A 20,675-nucleotide genomic window follows, 5' to 3' on the forward strand; every position below is an offset into this window, starting at 1 on the left:
GTATATATATATATATATATATATATAGTAATTGAAATCTGTCGGTCTGAATTAAGTATGAGCCAAAGAAGACTTAAGCTATGGAAATGGCGGCAGAAGAGGCCGAAGGGATTCGTGGATAACGACAGGCTAGATAGGGTCGGGGTCGAATTGTCGACGAGAGCGTTATCCTAACAGACGAAAATGTGTCAGAAAACTGAAAACGGGTGGGAAAAGGGGCAATCTAAAGGAGTTGTCCTGCATCTGCTGAATACATTCTCAATTAATCTCTTTTAAAGACAGCCTAGAATGAAATAGATGATGTTGGGATATCTCCACGGGTAGTTGGGATTAGGCGCTCACATCGTCAGTGTGAGTGTGATCACGCCAATTTCCGGAATTGTCCTGAAAAGGCTGTGGGGAACGATCGTTTCGATAGAATTCTTCTACAAAACACCTTATTTTCCCTTTGTATGCTTCTGTCTGGGAATATATAGCGGGTCAACGGTAATTCTTTATAAGCAATAGGACCCTTCATTCGAGTAGCAATTTCGTAGACAATTAGTACAATTAGTACGCACCCTGGTTCCTATGTATTGCGCCAATAACAACAACAATGTGTTGGAGTCAGCTGATGCACTGAGTCTTTCTACAATAGTGCTACGACTCTACGACGATATCTTCACTGAAATGGGACTACGAGATGACTTCCAGTGGAGGTTCGGCGGGTATTGCCGAACACTCTCAAGAACCTATTCAGATAGAGCCGGTGAATAAGTTGCTGAGCGATCCGGAGCATATATAGATTTGGCGTTTTACAAGGTGCTTCGTAGGAAAATTCGATCGATGAGACCGTTTTCCACGCCACTTTTCGAGATAGGGAAGTTGAATGTGTTCGAGCTCATATTCTATATTCTACACAGCTATTCTTATCTTTTTTCGGTGGAGGGTGGGGAATCTCAACATCGTCAATCTTTCATTTATTGTCATTATCAGTAAACACGTGCAGATAATCACAAGCTTCTTCAATAGAACGATGTTCAACAGTGTTCTACACGTAGTTTGATATAATCGCTTGATCTGATTTAAAAAGATGCGTAGTTCCGAAACCTAACGGATTGCTGGGTGTATGGTGTAGGTTCACGGTGTATGGCTTACATTGAATGGTCGGCGGAGAGGGGTCATTTTCATATTGGGTTGAGGAATAGTGTTTTTCCAAACTAGAATTGCACAAATATATTGGCAAAACGTTATGATTCATTTTATAGAGAATTTCTTGCTCTTCATTGCACTCGTGTTTTGACTTCCTACCTCTCTTAATTCTTGTTCTTTTTCGGGTCGTGTCACATGAGCAAAATGGAGCCATTTGGGACATTGATTTTTTTTGCGTTTTATCAGGACAATAAAACCACTGAAACTAAGATTGTATAGAGAAGGAGCAGTACGTAAAAGTATTAAACCAAACGCCTTTGATCTTCGCGCTTTAAAAATGGAATTCTGACCTCAAAGTCGGCTCAAGCAGCCGCCAGCCACGCATCGTGGATTGAGGAAATCTTTTTTCAGGATTTTTTTTTGGAACAAAGAACATACAATGAATTGATCAATAACGAACTCTTTATAGCTGCTTTTCGTACTGTTTTCAGCAACTTTCTCAGAGCTTTAAGTATTGCTATCATATTGGTTATTAAATGTTTCCCATGCTTTATAATTTTTTTTTTCTTTCTTTAAAGCTTTTCATGCACCATCAGACGCCTTCCATAAACTGAGCAAATTTGAGGATTACCTTTGGCTGGCTGTTCATCACAGTTAAATGCAGAAAGCCAAAGGTGTCAGGAACGCAAGAAAAAAATTAGGTTTGGATATACTTCTAAATTTGAGAAGAAGAAATTCACAAACTGTTCCTCAAGCCAGTAGTTTTGCCCATCACACCTCTCCATATTATGTGTGAAAATTGCGACCTGCGAACGTAAACGGAGCAAACGTTGGTGGCCGTGGTACTGGCAGATGCATGGCACGACGCGGTACCCAAAGCTGCCTTTTAGCAGGATTCCAGCTTTCTGGTAATACTGTTTTGTGTTACTCTTGCTCGATTGGTGAAACCTATCCCATCCAGTGCCCTGCCAGTTTGCGTTTCGGTGTAAAGTTGACCCTGCTTGGAGGCGTGTTCAAAATTGTTCAAGATAGCCTAAGTTAGAATTCGAAAAAAGAATGAACAAATAAAAGCGTATAGTGAGCTATAACTTTCACGGGATTCTTTTCTTTCCTGATGACTGCGAGCTCTTAGCGTTTTTGTAGTGGAAAGAAGTGCACATTATAATATGTGTAATTATTTGTAGGTTTTTCACTTCCGTAAATTCAATGACGTTTTAAGGAACTGTACTTCACAAATATAGATATGGTGAGTTTTTATGTGTTTCTGAGAACTTATATACTAGTATTCAAGTATTTGTATCCTCGTTTTCCAGATTTCGAAAGGAAACTATGTGGTTTTGATGATCATTATTTGTTTTTTATGCAAATACAACCAGTCAACTTGGCATCCGTTTATTGCATCACCTTGGCAGAGACGTTATTCTACTTTCTCAAAAGTTCGTTTCTGTTTCTAAGGAATAATGCCATAATGTTCTGTTTTCTTTGTATTCCTTCTTTTTGTAGCACAAATTCAATATTCGATGTAAGAGGTGATAGTTCTTTTCAAAGGCAGCGCCGTTGGGATCATTTGTTTTTAAGCTGATTTTGCAGTATGATATTTATCTTATAAATTGGCGATGTTGGGATCTGTTATGAACAATTTGGCGGGTTTGGTGTGTAGGTTACGAGTATCTCATAATCAATACAGGGTAATCTACATAATCGTGATCAACACCCCGAACCCTGTATTAACTATGAGAGACCTCTACATCGTCATTTCGATGATACCCTGCCTTCAAAGAATACTGTGTAACTTTATTGTCCTGCTAGTTGCTTCTTAGCAGAAATTTGTAGTACCTATCAATTTGAAGTGTGCTAAGAAAAAGTTCTCCAACAGGCCTCAACTCAGACAAATTGCAGATTTTGCACGGACAATACTGTTGTCAGATTACCGCATTGGATCAAGTAACATAATTCGATAATTAGGTGTTCACTATGGCCTAGCATTTGCCCTTAGCACAACACCGCTATGCAGCACTTTTCGTTAAGTGCTAGAAAAATTCAGCAAAGTTAATTTACATCTGTTAAGGTGATACTCGCCAGGTGAGAGATTCGACCACCAGTTTTTTTATACATAAAAAGCTGTTAAATTAGGGAGATAATAGTTATTCGTTTAATTTTAGTGTGTCCCAGTATCCTCATTAATCTAGTTAACTGACTCTAGTGATAGCTAAGTACTTACAATTCCAAAAACGTGTAAACTGAAGTTCTTCTCTTGTGAGTCTTCGGGTAAGACCGTATTTGTCAAGCTTTGGTATTTTACGTCCCGTTGGTATCATATGTTTTTATGATGATTTTGCACTATGATATATCTTATATGTAGGAGATATTCCATATATAAATCCTGGAGCATGGATAATTTGAATGATCTAGACTGAGAATTGCGTAGGAAAGTTTGTCACAGATACTGGTTGTGGGCTACTTTTTGCATGGAAATATTTCGAATCCGCTCATCGATTTCACCGGATAAATGGTGTCTAGACATCTACTGATTGCGAGCTTTATAGTAACTTTAAACGAGGTTATCGATTTGATTGATCCAATTGCCCTTCTGCTATATCCTTTTGTTGTATTTTTGTAACGAAATTTCAACCACAAGGAATCACGTATACGCTTTACGTTTTACGTGAACCTGTGAAGAAAGAGCCCGCAGGTCTTCGTCGCTTATTTCGATGGAAGTGACTTTCGCATATCTTGCCAAGGTTATTACGCGCAACATTCTGAGCATACTGACACGGAATCACCCTACATAGGAAATAACACGATGTTGATAATGTTGATGTTGATAAATGATAAACGATGTGTGCCTAACCTAATGTTCGGTATGACAAATGAAAAACCAGACTTGGTTATATTTTCTATCTGTTTTCGTGTCATGACTTTGATGTAACTATGTTTGACTTTGATGTAACTGCGTTTTATTCCCTTATATTCCCAGAGTAGGTCAAATTGCGCTGTTTGTATCAATAAATGTTACAGCTGTGGCGCCACCAAAAATGCTATGGCTCTTGCCATTGATCCCATGCACTCAAATCAGGGTTTGACGCTACTTCAAGCTAACAAATATAGGCAGATCGGATGGAAGCGATGAAAGAGGCTCGGGAAATGTTCTATTTCGGTTACGAAAACTATATGAGCCATGCTTTTCCTGCTGACGAATTAGATCCTATTCATTGTACAGGAAGGGGACACGATCATGGTGATCCGTGAGTTTCATGCGAATTATGAAGAGTTCATCCTTCCTGTAATTGTGCAGGCTGTTTCAGATCCAATATCAATATCAATGATGTATTGGGTGACTATTCATTAACGTTGATCGACTCGCTGGATACTCTGGTCATACTAGGTAATAGCTATTTATTAGATATCATCTTTAGCAATTTTTTAAGCGGATCGTGAATCTTTTTTTGTTGCTGAAACGTGCAGTGTGTTTGTCTTTCGCATCTGCCACAACTTGATCTTTACACTGATTTACACCAAACTTTACCCACAGACATGCTGAGACTGAGGTGGACCTTAAGTCTTTTTTTTCCCCTGGATGTATTAATCCGCCGTTCCGCTGTACTGATTCTATTGATTTCTGCCCGCTTTCGATCTAGAAGAAGTAGAAACGTCTCGACTGAGGTTTTAACATTTGTTTGCTAGACTAATAGTCACTTCGAAGGAAAAATGTGAATTTTATCGGTTTATTTATTTTGATTCAGTATCTTCGTACACACAATGAGGCCCTAGGAACAGAGGTTTCAGCATATGCTGGTTGCGAATATGATGATCTGCAATGACGAACTGTAGAAGTTGTGATTAGTCTTTAGAACTTGTCCGGATTGTCATAGAAATCCTATTTCCATAAATGGATAAAGGATAAAGTATCTGGCCGATTAATCAATCCGCTTTGGATGCACCACCACGTTCACTTCAATTCAAAATCGTTTGAAGTTCACGAACGTGTATCTGTCTTATACAATGACTTGCGGGGGCTAGCCTATGTGGCAAGTCAGTGCTTTTATTCTCTCAGACAAGTCTGGTACCAATTTATCGACCCCGGAGGGATAAAGGGCTTGGTAGGCAGTAGGCCGGCTTTGAACCTCCGGTCGATCGTGCAGGCAGCGGAACCTCTAACCGGTACACTACACCCTATTTTCATATTTTATTAAAAACGACCTGAAACTTTGCTCTTACGTATGCGGCTACTTTCGGCGCGGTGAAGGTGACTTATTATGGGATATCATTAGTTGCAGTGGTAGGTGGTGTTAGTGAAGGTCTTCCCTCGTCCCAACCGCTACGCTCCATCGCGCCGAATCGAGCGCGCCCGCTCACGCAATTGCACTCAGCTCCAGATTTCCCTAACTATATCTCCCAGCACTGAAAAATGTATGTTGCTCTTTCAAGGTCTAGAAGTGAGTATGGCCTAGTTTTAAAATTGAAACTCGTTGAAATCAGTTGCTAAGAACTTCGTTATGCCAAAGTATGTAGAAGTAAATATTTCTGAAAAAGAAAAACTGTGGAAAACTTAGAGTTAAAAACACTGACAGTAGCAGTCGGTTCGTCATTCTGTTCAAAGAAAAAAATGTTGAAGGATAATTAAATCGATAAAACCACAAAAACTGGGAAACTTCTATAGTTGCACTAGTTTAGAAATGAAAATCCAAAAGTGAAGGGATAACCCTTCCTTTCACACTATTTATGTGTATAGACTAGTTAAAGTTGTGTAATCTCTGAATGAACTGTGAGGGGGCCAGAAGAAACGTTTTAACATTTTAAACGAGTTTTAGTTCTGCAAAGTTTCATTATCTACGCTGCTCAAATCTTTATGAGATTGGAGCGTTCCCCCCGCCCCTGTTCATGTAACTCTGTACCAGGACTGGGTAACAAGAGTAGACCTCAATGGTTTGAATACTTTTCCATACTTTTTCTACTTGATATTTTCATTAATTACTTAAGGGATAGGATCGAGTCCAAACCACTAGTGTGGATACCCGGACGTTCACATTGGTGATAACATTAAACAGTGCTGATAGCATTTTCTTGCAGCAAGCGAGACTGTGTTTGTTTAAATGTTGACAAATATAAATGATAATTATTAGATATTCGTTGTTAGATTTAAAACCGTTTTCGTTAGGCTTTCGAATGTTTGTAGAAATGACGAAGTTTTTTCCAGGAGATTATGAAGAGTTCAGACGAGCTGTTTTTCTCGTTATAAACACGGTATCGTTCGAAAAGAATACCACTGTGCAAGTATTTGAAGCCACTATTAGGTACTGAATTCCGAGTCTCACAGGAGGTTTAGAAAAGAACTATCGATTACATTGAACCACACTGCTTTCAATTTCTTTAAGAGTTATTGGGTCCTTACTGTCTGCTCATCTCATTGCATCGGATCAGTCGCGTATGTTAGGCGACTTTTACATTCCTGAATACAATGGTGAATTGCTGACACTAGCTCATGATTTGGCTGCACGCCTTCTTCCTGCGTTCGAAGGCACCAAGACGGGTAAATACTTTTTCCATCTCTTCTGAACAGTTATTCGCAATTTTCCGTCTAGGAATCCCGTATCCCAGAGTCAATTTGGTGCACGGAGTTCTTCCTGACACCATCGAGGAAACTTGTACAGCCGGCGCGGGGTCTCTTTTAGTAGAGTTTGGAATTTTGTCCAGGTTGTTAGGAGATCAGGTGAGATAACACGACTCAACACGTTTGCAACATTACACCGAACACGTGCGTAGTAAGTCAGCGTCCGTTGTTTTACGAGGGCTAGTGCTGGTGAGGGTAGCTACGTTGAGAATTTCTCCGTCTCCTTCTCTTGTTCCTTCTTTCTTTCGTACTCGAAGTTTTTCTCCTTCATTTTTGCAAGGTTGGCGTTTTATCTGACACCAAGATGTATGGTGATTGGCGAAAAATTTGAGTGAACTTTTTTAACAGAAAGCGCGGTTATTATCTGAAATTTTCTTTCGAATGTTATTTATAAGGAAGCGTCACTTCACTTCACTTCACCTAGCTCCTGAATTTGAACTTCCGTTCGTTTGGGTATGTAGAAAAATTACTTCTTACGTTCTCTCATTTCACTTTTGTACATCTGTGTGAATGTCGAACTCACACGCTCCCCTCATTAAAAGGAGGAAATTCAGTGGGTGTTCATTCCGCTGTTCTGCGATTCTTAGTGTACTTAAATTTTCCTTATGAATTTTTTGACATTTCTCTCGAGAGGAGTTGTAAAATTCTAACTGAGCTCAGGAACTTTTCGTGCATGAAAAATTAAAAGTGAAGTTTTGCCCATCATTTGAAGACAGGCTGCTGTGCTTTTAATGGTAAAGACGAGCTGTTATCCATGGTTATATTTGGCTCTTCACGGTATGACCACAAGACACCTGATGGACTGGATAATTCCCTTCCAGAGTGGAGTTCTCAGGATAATTGAAATTTTTAGAACATTATGCTGACGTTCAAAAGAAAGCATTGGCATGGACCACGAAAGTTCTGTGAGCTTCGATAATTAAATTTGTTAAAGGCACTTTCTTTTTAAAAACCGATCCTGAGAACGTCTTTAGAGTAGATATCATAACAGACACCAAGGTACGTTAATTATCTCTGGTAGCTTAGGAAGGTACGTTTATTATCTTTGGTAACTTTTTGATAAGAAATAGTCACATTAGAGCGTAAAAGTGAGCACGGTCATTGAAATGTAAAATCAAAGAATTTCTGACTATGAGGAGTCATATATAACGCAAGTCAGTAGCTCATATTCCGTTCACTTTGAACCAAGTGTCTTTTTGGAAACTTGGAGTAGTTTCGCTTAATTGAAAATATTTACTCCAGCAACAGCTCTTGCTCAAAGTTAAAAAAGAAGGAAATATTTGTCTTTGTGTTAGTGTATGCATGTTGCAGTGGGAGGTATGGGAAATTAGTAGGAAATTACGAATATACGTGGCGATATTATAATGAAAAACTTACAATGAAAACCAGTAAATTAATGCGCAGTAATTAGCGAATCATATTACTGCGATTGTTGGGATTCTTTATACATCAGTATACAATACATCAGTCGTCTAATAAGGTGCGAAAATTAGCACATTACTTTACGAATCACATGATTCGCCTTGCGTGGACGGGTATAGCGATATGCGAGAGCCTTTGTAAAATAAACGTTGCGTTGTCTTCATTCAGAACAACGGTGGATGAAAATAGCTGCTTCGGAGCCATTACCATTAGGAGATAGCCATTTGCTCTATTTCTATGCATCAGTAGGCGTAGCGTGCGTCGATATAGGTTCCCTCAGTGCAGTTATTTTGTCAATAGAGTTTGCACCTGACATTGGGACTATACGAATCTGGCGATTATCTATTGCGGATGTGATCCTCCATAAGGCGTGGTCAACAGCCACCAAATTCGTAGAGTACGTCGCAATTGCGGGTGCGAACTGTGTTGGGAACGCAGCCTTGCACTTTTGATGTGAAACGACCAGCTGATGTCACGCCGATATCGCGGTAGCAATACCTCTTCCGTTGCGTTGTTTGAAGCTAAGAGGCAAATACTCATAATGTTTCGGTCAAGATTAGGCCTTACGTTTCGATAAGAATACTCATTGTAGAGGAGAAACAAATATAGCATGTTTTTTTTTATCAGTTCACCACTTCCAGCTGTCGACAATAAAGTTAAAGTTAAAAGTTTCTGGCGTTAATCAATCCGCTTTTGATGCGCCCCCACGTTCACTTCAATTCAGAATCGTTTGAGGTTTACGAACGTGTATCTGGCCTATACAATGACTTGCAGTGGCTAGCCGATGTGTCAAGTCAGTGTTTTTATCCTCCCAGACAAGTCTGGTCCCAATTTATTGGACCCGGAGGGATGAAGGGCTTCGTGAGCACTAGGGCGGATTCGAACCTCCGATCGATCGTGCAGTAAGCGGAGCCTCTAACCGCTTCACTACACCCTCCCCCTGTCGACAATATCTTTAAATAAATATAAGTTGTATGAATTAGCATAGGTTCCAGTGGTTTTTTGAACCACTGGACCCTATGCTAATTCATACAACTTATATTTGGGTCAAAACGACATGAAGCACGGTGCATTTGCGTACGCGCTCGAAACGGCGCGGTGAAGGCAGCAGTTGGAGCCGCACTGGTACCCTGGTGGTACCAAACATCGCCAACTGCAGCGATGGGTGGTGCCAGCAAGGGTACCATTGCGCTCCTAACCGCTACGCTCCACCGCACCGTCTCCAGAGAAGCTGCGCACACATTTGCACCGTGCTTCATGTCGTTTTGACCCAACTATAGTTTTGACAGAAAACGAATAATTTTAAGGACATTTGTAACAAATCGTGACGAGTGCCTTTCAAAGTAGAATTAAGTATGATTTCATTTTCTTTGTCTGACATGTCTTACTTGACGGAAAAGCTTTGATCAAGGATGCGTTTCCATTTTTTAAGACGTAAACGATGTCGTTTGTAAGTTTCAAATTTCATGGAAGTGCTTTTATAATGCCATCCATCTTCATTATCGGTGGGAAATTGTCGGTGTATGGGCAACGCCCTCGCTTTGTAAGTTGTTGACTTGCACCGCTGTGGGGTAATCGTGCACTTGATATACTTGATTGTTCTTAAGTATTGTTAGAGACAATTTGTTTGAAGTCATCTTCAGACGTTTGAACGTACTGCAAGGCGAATCAACGAGAAACTGTGGGAGCTCCGCGACAGTAACACTGGTTTACCAGGTGCGCTTCTTCTTCATTGAAACCTCGTTTGAAGGTGTTTCTAAAAGTCTATCAGATGTAAGGTCACTGAATTCATTACGTGATTTACGTTATTTTCTCAACAGCAGTGGTATGAACCTTTGGTAAAGTTTGCATAAGAGTTGTTCATACAATGCGCGACTTCATAGTTTCGCTGATTGAAGCTAGACATTTCTTACATGAAGTTCCGGATATCTGGATTTCGGTGAACTGAGCATTCACTGAGGAGTAAAATTGCATGTATTCTCCCGTAGATTTTCTTTTTATGTTTTTTTTTTTCAAAAGCATTTTTCCTATTAGTGTGTATATGATGTTATTAGTCGGAACCTTTCTAAGCCTGACGTTTCGGATTCTTCGCCGTCTACAGAGACCTAAATAGAGGTTAATTGAAGCAATTTTACGTTATTGCATCAAGTACAGCACCATCCTAAGTTTGTTTTTCAATGATCTTTCAAATTAGCGGGAACTAAAGCCATATACATCTAAGCTAGTCTTATATAGTGTTCCACCGTATGAAGCGCCGCTGGTAGTACGCCACAGACGCTGCCCAGTCTACCAACGAATGGGTACTATTGTGCAGGATCACCAGCGATGATTTAACATTTGACATAACTATACACAGAATATCAGAGAGATATAGGTCACAGAGCGATACCACATTACTCCAACTTGTGAAAACAAACTTTCTCTTTGCCTCAACTTTATTTGTGACAGAGTTAGTGCCACTCCACGACGCAGCATTGCCCAAGCACAATTACAGGATATTCTTGAAAGATGTGCTAATTTTCCTTAAGGAAAAATACTAGTAGGGGTAATATATGAGATCCAGTGCTTAAGGTGCAGTTCAACTCACATTGAGGAAACCAGTAGAAATCTTGGGGTGAATGCTGCTGAATCATGACAGGGAGACGCCATGGAAGCTTGATAGAACCAGAAGGCACAGAAGACACAAGAAGACGCACATGAAGTCCACAACGGAAACGGATTGTGATTTGAAATTCGTTAAAGTGTTTAGGAGACAAAATATTGGTAAGGAAGAAGTAGAAAGAGTTTTGGATTCTTAAAAAGAACCCTTCAACGATTAATAGGAATACATTCTTGTTAATGACTATTGAGTTCTTGTCACTTGCACTGCTCTGTGACCTATAACTCTGATATTGCGTGTATAGATCAAATGTTATATCGTCATTGGTGACCCTGGTCAGCGGTACCATTCGTTGGTACACTGACCAGTGGGTCCTACCACGATGTAAACGGCTTCCGTTTTCACTACCTTGAACGATTATCGACTTAGAGTAGTATGGCACGTGACAGAATAAACGTGAGATTATTCCAGTCAACCTCTACTTAGGCCTCTGAAGACAGCGAAAAAGCTAAAACGTCAGGCTTATAAAGATTCCGCCTGTGGACATCGTAATACGCTCTAATAGAAAACATGTACAGAATTATTCCGAGGTTCCAAGACCCGAGAATTTTTGAACTTTTTAATTTGCATTTGAAATTCTACGCAAGGTCAAATTTTACAAGAGAAACGTAATCAGTTTTAGGAAATGTAATCAACATTCAGACTGGGGAATGGGTAGGATATCTTAGTGGAGTTGGCGCTGGTCTGGATTCATTTTACGAATACTTTCTGAAAGGTATTGATCTTAAAATATTCCGTATTTGTGTGTCCCTGTAGAAACTATGGGAAGCTACCACAGTTTTCCTTGAAGTTTTTTTTTTGAATTTTAAGGACCTTTTTCTTTACGTTTTTTGCACGTCGTAGTTTTGATGTTGGGGTTAGATTTGCCATAGTATGATGTTGTTTCTCATTCGCTGTTCAGTTCCCTTTCTTTTTTCTATTCATTTGTTCAGAACGCAACTTTTTAGCCTATATCTTATTTGGCGAATCGCGCGATCTGCAATTATTCAACGAGGCATATAACGCCATTCTCGCGAATATGCGGCGTGGAAGGTTTGCCGCACTTTTCGCCCTGTCTGCTAGATTTCTTTCTGCCCTCAAATTTAGTACAACATCCTTTTTAGAATTATGTGCAACTCTCAGGATGGAGAACCTCCATTATTTGTTAATGTGGACGCTCGAGATGGTACCACTGCCAATACATGGATCGATTCTTTACAAGTCTGTTAATGTTATGCCTTTTTTGTTCTTCATCTAGGTGAAATTTTGTAACATAGTTGTTGAGGCAAGCTTTGCCGGGCTTCTGGTATTAGCTGGTCATCTGGAGGAAGCAATATGTCAACATGCGTTCTACTATGCGGTGTGGAGTAAATACGGTGTTCTACCAGAGCGTTATAATTGGTATCTTAAGTAAGTTCAGGACTGCTTTTTTTCAAAGTTTTCTAAACTTCTCTTCTGTGGTGAGATGTTTTTCGTTCTGGATGTTTCTTTGATTATTTTCTTAAAATATTTTTTTTTATTGCAATGAACGTTTAGACGCCCTGATGTTAGTTTTTACCCTCTACGGCCCGAGTTTGTGGAGTCAACATATTTTCTGTATTTGGCCACTAAAAATCCCTTTTACCTTCATGTCGGTAGAGAAATTATGGATTCCTTGAACAGTAAAACAAGAGCAAGTTTTCATAATTTTTTTCAGGTTACAAAGGATTTGAGAGTGAATTAAAAAGAATTTTCAGGTGAAATGTGGGTTTGCCACCGTTCATAATGTAAACGATGGTAGTCTCGAAGATCGCATGGAGTCATTTTTCCTCGCTGAAACGATGAAATATCTCTACTTGGTTTGTGTGATAAGTTAACTGCACCAGTCTACTTTTACATTTTTCTTCCCCAGTTCTGATGATATTTCCTCTTCAGTTGTTTGATGAGGAAAATCCTGTTAACCTCCGACAAGAGCGGCTACTTTTCACTACTGAGGGTCATGTTGTACCAATTCTTCATCGATTCAGGTGACTTCGCCTTTTTGAATTTTTTTAACGTCCTGAAGTTTGAAATGGTTTTTCAGAACGCATTCGTTCGTTGAACCTCGCTTTCATATCAGAACAAATCTCCGCAGATTACTTGGAGGTCCAGAGCAAGGACTCATATTCGCTAGTACGTATTTTCTGGTTTGAAGTACAGTCCCATTTCTGCTTCCTCTGGTTGCAAAGCATTGCATTCTAGTATTCCCTCTTTTAGTATTTTAGTACTCCTTAACGAACGGTTGGAACAGCGAATGCATTGGGAATTATTCAACTCTAGTGCAGTTGTTCTAGTAAAAGCAGTATAGGTTATAACGTGTCGTCTTCTAGTTTTGTCTTGAATCTAATAATATAATCTTATGTAATAATGTGTACTTGAGTGTCCTAAATTCCCCTAGTTTAGCAATGCCTTTCATTTTCTATTAAAAAAAAACAGCGATATTTAATATTAATATTAGTCACGCTCTACTCTGCTAACTGTTCGTCGCGGTGCATTTTTTGTTTCTTTATGTTTTTTAGATGGCGATGAGGCCGTCAGGCGTCCTTCGGAAAGCTATAGCAGATCTGTTGGAAATTCATCGTGTGAGACAACGGAAGCATTCCCACGACACATACCTCCTCTCAACGATCACCATATGAAGGAAATTTTCCATTCTGTTGGTCTTATGTGGGAGTGGTGGAGTTGATCGGAAATCCTTTCTTGTAGATTTTTAAGACTTGCAGCTATACTGTCTTAGAAGCGGGAGGAAAAATATGGTGACTAAGCAGAATTATTATTTCACAATTATTCTTAAAATCAGTAAGTCTAATTGGGCTAAACTGCAGTTGTTAGCAAACTGCATTGGTAGCAGAAGATCAGTTTGGCTTCTTTACCCTTCTCACTGAGCACTTCCTCTGTTTGATCAATTCCATCAACACGAATTCTGTGTTGTGTCGAATTCTCGCATCATTTCAGCGCCATAACTAGCTTGGTTAGAAGTTTGTCAAGGTGGTTTCCATCGAGTTGAGAGTGAACATTTTCAACAAACTCTTTGCCACTCGATTTCCTAACGCATCATTTTTTGTGAAGTCGAAAAAGAAATGTGTCCAAAGAATAAGTACTGATAAGAAAATTGCTAATTGTAAGAAAATTGATAATTGTCTTCGAAAGAAAACTTCTCTAATTCCTTTACTTTTTGAAGAAAATGAAAAGAGATGCTTAGTCACTGTATTTTTGCGCAACCGTTGTTTCGTTCAGTTCGGCTAGATTTGTTCATCGAAATTTTCCGACGTCTAGTCTTTTCTGCGGGTTGGCTGTATGTATTATATACGGAACTGTATGCACGTTTCATGCTATACATTTATCTGTGCTTGTGCCTTGTTCATTTCGGGAAGATGTCACTTTTTAAGGTGAACCATATCTTGCGATTTCTGTGATATGTGATAACCTCTTTCTTTCTCAGGGTTTCTAAACCCTCGTTATTCTTTCATTTGGAAAGTGTATAGAGATAAAGAGAATTCTTTATTTGGGGGTATGTGTAGTCTTCAGATTTCAGTTATACGGAAAAGAACCGCACTTACTTCTCTCGCTTGCTTTTTGCTGCTGTCTTTCGTGTCATCCAGTTCCATTAGAATTAGTTGGAGAAAGTTCGTTAGAAATGACAGGTTGGTAGCGTTTTCCATTGGTGGTAAATGTTTACCTATCTTTCGTGGTCTATTCATGACAACCGCGTGGTGTCACGAAAATTTAGAGTGTCGCTCTGAAATTCTTTGCACATTTCGTGCTATTGATGTAGATAGTCATTTGTTTGTTTCGCATGCATGCAATGATATGTAGTATGATGGTTAACTAATCTTTATTTTTTACCCATATAGTTTGCCTGTACTCCCAATAAATCTTTTTTTGTTACAGGTTTTCTGTATTTTGTTTTCGTGTCGAAGGGGAATTGCAACTTGAAATTTGTTATTCTCTTCAAATCATTTCTGTCTTCTCCATTCTCTTTTCATATTCACTTTTATTTTTTTTCCACCGCGTTTTGAACTTAATGAATCGGTTCTTGAAATCCTAGTGAATCAACCTCTTTTCTGTTGCGAAGTAACCGTTGGTTTTTGTGCGACGTTCTTTGGTTACCTTCTTTATGTCCTGTTTTTCTTTCGTATTATTCGGCAAAGCTTATCAATTCTTAACTCCTTCACTTTATTCTATATTCTTTCCCACATAAACCAGGCTATATCGACTGTCATCTGTCGAGAGCTGATGTGAGTTGCTGTGGAGTGATATTTACCAACATTGGAACCTTTAAATCCAAATCTGCTTTGATTATTTTGATTTTTCCTAATATTGTCTAATAGTCCCGTGTTTGGCGTTCATAATGCCATCTCACACATGTCTACCAATGTTTTTACTTTCGTTTGGTCTTTTCATTCTCGATAGTCTTTTTATATCTATCTCTACATATGTTACCTTTCATAATTTTTGCACTAATGAGTGTTGCACGCGGGTTTTGTATTTGCAGGTTCATCTTTCAAATTCAATTCAATAATTCCGCAATTTTTCACTCTGATAAAAGTTCAGGAAAAAATTGAATTGGAATATGAGGCTAAAGTTTTTCTGCTGTCACAAACTATTAGTGGTCGAGTTAGAGGGATGGAAGAAAACTTTGTATTCTATGTTTGAACACATGTCATTGAACTCATTTAAATGCGAGATTGTTCGAAAATTGAAAGATCGACATGATGTTGCAAATAAGAAAGGGGGATGTGTGCCGCAAACATTGCGGCGTATAAGCGATTTATTTTCTAGCAAGAACGGATTTTACTGCTGTATTTCTCCGTCTTGTTCCTGATGTTCGAAGAAAAGGAAAACCTGCTTGAAGGAAATGTTTTGTTTTTTCTGATGTAGCACTGTACTAATCCATTAGGTTGGTCACTTCACTGCGTTTAATTCCAGTCAAAGATCATCGACCGAATTATTTATCTTTTTTTCGAAGGTCCACGAAGTTGAGTCTTGCATTGTTGTTAAATGTTAGTAATAATCTACACACGTGTGTCATTCTTACCATTTTGAGGTGGAGACAAACTAGTGAACTAGATAACTGAGAATAGTTCTTTCATTCCTAATTAGAGCTTTTAGGATTCTCGTTCACCACTGCAACTTTTTAGACTTTTATTTTTGTATGTGATTCTCCTTCGGTTTCGTTTGAAGATCAGCTTTTTCTACGAAATAGGAACAAAGGAACAGAGGAAACTTTTAGGAACAAAGTTGTGTAGTTCTATTCATGTTATTCGTCAAAAGAGGGATTTGAAGGTCATCATTATACGATAAAACCTCCAGAACTGAAAATGAGGGTGAAATTGATGCAAAATAGGGTGCTTCAGTTATTTAATAACCACAAGTCTGCATCAAGTTGAGATGACGATCTTGACAACGAGATTTTCACTTAGAATACAGCTTCTAGTATTAGATTTTGATACATTTCTTTCCTTTGCGCTGTTATGATTTGTTATTATGTCCATTAAATTAAGAATAATAAAGTTACAATGCTATGAAATAACATTTCAATATTTCCGAATGAAAAATTTTTGAAGATGAAAATCTCTCGATCAGACGACTTCTACTTGATCTCTTTGTATTCCTCTGTGTACGACAATGCCGCAGCTACATAGATGTTTGTTTTTGTTTACCAAGAAGAGCAGTTATCGATCACTTCAGTTAGAGATAGCCAGCATTTTCATCAATGTGGCCCAGTATTTCGTTGTTTTGAGTCGTACTGCTCGTACATATACACACAACGCCGAAGTGTTAGCTAAATGAGATAGTCCTATTCATTGTTTCTCGGTATTATTTTGTCCTCTTCAATGAAGAAAAGAATCCGGTACTTCGCATAGTTCTTTTTTAAACTGTATTTTTGAAAGTGATATCTTTGAAAATTGCCTAGTTTTTGGTATAACTGTGAAGGTTTAATGTTGTGCTCATGCAAGGTTTTGTGACATTACACGATTTTGCATCGTTTTTTCATTTTTTTTTCTGACAATGACTGGATGGATTTAGAGAAGTTTGCGGAGATAAAGATTTTGGTGCCGTAACTTCGGCTAATTATTGCAGAACAAGTTTTACGAAAACCTCAAGTTCTTCGCTTGCCTGATTTTCTTGTGCTCTATTTTTCCATTTTGGAACTTCTTCTTTGGCCGTTGATCCTCTGTTTTTAGCTTTGAAGTCCAACCACGCCTATAACCAGGTTCGCGGTTTCATTTAGACTTACCTAAGAAGTGTTCCAAATCTTGGTATCCGCAGCAACTTTCGAGAATCTGGTATAGATTTTTTAACTCTTGAATTTCTCTTCGGTATTGCGAAGTAGACATTCTCAACGCTTTTTTCAATGCTTACGTGGATAATTTCAAGATACTGCATTTCTCAAAATTTTTTATCTTCTTTATTTTACTCCTCTTTTTTGTCATTTTGCACCAAGACGTAACCGATGAACTGTGGGAAGACGCCTGGAATACATCAGCGCCAAACGATGAAAAACGTGAAAGCGGAAGCTGGAATTTCTCAACGACACAATTGATCAATTTTTTTTTTTGATGGTGTTCGGACTTTGAAGTCAGCTGCTTCTCGGCGATACACGCAGGTCGATGCTGTACACCTCGTGCTCTCGAGTTAATGAGTTCTTCAATAGTCGTTTCCTGAGTATTCCTACAACAACTTGTTCGTAACGTTTTCTGAGGGGTTATAGTACTATAGTATTGAGATAACTATTTATTTTCTTCACCGTACACACATTTGTTTCTTGCTAATTTCGCGTGCATCTTTTCATCAGATGGAAAAAATTTACTATTAACATACTTCTTAGTCTCATGAGAAATTGATTGCATGGGAAGAACACTCTTCCGGAACGCCGACGTCTATAAGCCGGCTTATTTCGCTAACAGATGCAGCATGTGGGGAGGAGTGCCACAGTTTTATGATTGACTTGATCAATTTTTGGATTTGAGACTTCAAAAAATATTTGAAGTAGGGTATTTTCATACCTTTTAGAGCTTCATCACTATGGATTAGTTTTGCTGATGGTTTTTGTTGATTTTTTTTTTGAATGAAATCTTCCGCATTCGTATCCGCTTCCCATGCCATTTCTTTTCTCGTCATGAAATGGTTTTTTTTTTTCCAGCTCGATTCTCATCTATTCAATCATAACAGAAATTCGATTCTGAAAGGTGAAATATGAGTTGCTAGAGTTTTGGTTTTTTTTAAAATAAGAACGAGTCTTCGCGAAGATTACGGTCATGGTTACTTCACATTGTCGAGACTAACTCCTTGTCGCACTCTTGTTTTGCCTTTCGAGAATAGTATTACAAGAAATCATTCCTAAAGCTCTACTGTAACTTTGTCCCATAGCAGAATTGTCTTCAGTTCTGTTTCGTTTTCTCAGAAGTCCGGAACACAAGATGCAGCGGCTGTAACTCATTTTGTTTCTAATCATCTCAGTGCCGTTTTCTTTGCTGGCTCTCCGCTTGCGAACTCCAGCTAGTTTTCATCAACTGGGCAGGCGTCCGATGACGAACACAAATTGCTTTCTTTGCTTCAAAATGAACAATTATGTGTTATAGCGTGTGCAATGTGGTTACTGCACGTTTCTTTGTTTCTAATCTGCACATCCACCAATACCCTGTTTATTGCCGTTTCGTTTTTGTCTCTGCGGATTCTACCAGAATATCTGCTTTTAGAGATAGCTTCGTGGTGCTTACTTACTCTTTGGATTAAATTATACCACGCTGGGTCGCGTGATTGGATTTCTTCTATTGCCACTATGCTCCACCGAAATGTTTTCTCAGCAGCTGTTCCGTGTGTTGTGTTTCAGTAGAGAGGTTTCGAGTTTTCCAGGCAACATCACGCTGTTAGTCAAGAACCTCACATTCATTCTATGTAAGGGTGTGAAACCTGTTCTGGTAGAATTATGACTGTTTTGTTGAGAGCTTCACACTCATAATGGGAGACAGTTCGAAGTTTTTCCCTTCTCGTGTACGTTCAAGTTTGACTATAAATTGAAATGCTAATTTTTGTGGGTCCAGTTGATAGAATACACATGTACACAGCAATACCTCGAAGTGGAAGCCAGCAAGGTATTCTTAGAATTATTTGGAAAAAAATTCTGGCAATTATTTGGAATCCGAAGTCGAACGTGTCAGCGTATCCCCTTAGGGATTGATAAACGCCGTGCACATCATCCTTTATTTTGAATCCTGGCACACGGGAGTGTTGAATATACATGTATTTTTTTTTGAGAAAACTTCTTGGTTGTAAGACATATTTCATCTATTTTTGAGTTGAAGAAAGTCCTACTGTTTAATAAATAATGAATAAATAAGTAACTAATAACCAAAAAGTGATTTGGCACTAGAAGAATTAAATGTCTCCCTAATTAAAGCTTTAAAATTTCAATAAAGAGTAGTGATAGGTATTATTAACACTTATTCTTATTTCAATTTTCAATTCCTATTAGTATGATCTTTGATGCCCTCCTCATTAGAATCATTTCTCTTCTACTACTTAATTCTTTTAAAATCATTATTCACGCATACTATTCATATTTTTTACTTCAAGGTTAAACTAAATTTGCTGCCGCTTTTTTCATAGGATACTTATATGGAAACTGCAGAATGCACTTGTGCTGGCCTACAAATCCGTATGCATTTGCAGGAAAACAATCAGGTACACATTTCTCTGTGCTTAACAAGAGCTGAGCGCCTCGGTATTGTGAGCTGCAAGAACTCGAAATATCCACTATGCGTTTTTTTAACCATCGATATCTCCTCCTTAAGCATCAATCTCTGTCATTATACTTATTCAACATAACTATCACTTTGAAGCGGAAGAAAATGAAACATAATATATGTGTTAGTTTTTGAATTATTTTCTTCTGTCAGTTACTATCTGGTGATGTTTCTCACGTGTTCGATGCCCGCTTCTTTATTCTTGTTCTTTGGTTTCTGTTGTCACCATTATAACTATTCGCGACTGATTGATTCGGATGCCGCCAACTACGCGGCAACCCACATTCCTCGCCACTAGCGATTAGTTTGCTTCCGTTAAAAAAACTTCGCGTTTCTCTCTTAATTTCTTTTGTTTTTTCTTTGCTTAATCTTTTTTTTTGCTCTATGGAAAATGCAGGTCACCGTTTTGCATTTTAATCTCACGTATCACCGTTTCAAACTGATGTATTAACAATAAAATGAAACAACTAAATAGTTTTGAAGTTTTTTTACGTTTTCTTCCTTTTTCAATCCTATCTTACAAATCGGCACCTGTGCTAAGATCACTGCTGAAACGAACGACTAAAGTGAGCAAAATGTTCCGTGTTCTTGATTCGGGGAAGTTTGTTGTCTTTCTGAATCGAGAAAAATTTCATCGTCACATTCTTTCCCACATACTAACGGGAATCTTCTTTGCCAATTACTTCTCTGCAGTTCTGAATAAATAAGGAGTCTTGAAGTTCTTTTTAAGGAAATTGCTTTGCTTTTGATCCCTTCTTAACGTTTGTGTGTTTCTGTACCTCAGTTGTTTTAAAACGCGATTTTTTTTTTGTCAATTTATCTAGATCGTCACCTAATTTCACATACATTCAATGAGCGTACAAAATTTTTGTTCTCTGTCAACTTCTATTTGATCTTGAGCAAAGCTAACAGACTCACCTTCATAGGTGCGAAAGTGAGGAGCCGGGTCCTCCTCAGGTGAAGGGAGTTTGGCTCATGGGGTGCAGCTCAAGTGATGAAGATCCCTTCGGCAACCGTTCGAAAGTGATGGTGGTCGGATCACATACTCCGGCGTGTATGCTCACCTTGAAGTCGAAAACACTGCTCTCAAGACAAAAATGCCTTG

General features: G+C 38.7%; 1 protein-coding gene across 1 annotated transcript; it reads left to right on the forward strand.

Moving 5' to 3' along the window:
- Positions 1-2,374: 2,374 nt before the first annotated feature.
- Positions 2,375-13,506, forward strand: RB195_002712 (uncharacterized protein; the record flags this gene model as incomplete). Its single annotated transcript, XM_064200092.1, has 17 exons — positions 2,375-2,377; positions 2,445-2,567; positions 4,240-4,376; positions 4,437-4,516; positions 6,329-6,425; positions 6,507-6,661; positions 6,714-6,841; positions 9,808-9,880; positions 11,446-11,538; positions 11,771-11,855; positions 11,927-12,023; positions 12,088-12,212; positions 12,339-12,474; positions 12,539-12,640; positions 12,717-12,808; positions 12,865-12,953; positions 13,340-13,506. 17 exons carry the CDS (start codon positions 2,375-2,377, stop codon positions 13,504-13,506), a joined length of 1,782 nt encoding a protein of 593 aa, XP_064055973.1.
- Positions 13,507-20,675: the final 7,169 nt, after the last annotated feature.

Source organism: Necator americanus, chromosome IV, assembly GCF_031761385.1.
Source record: "Necator americanus strain Aroian chromosome IV, whole genome shotgun sequence".
Lineage (NCBI taxonomy): Eukaryota > Metazoa > Nematoda > Chromadorea > Rhabditida > Ancylostomatidae > Necator > Necator americanus.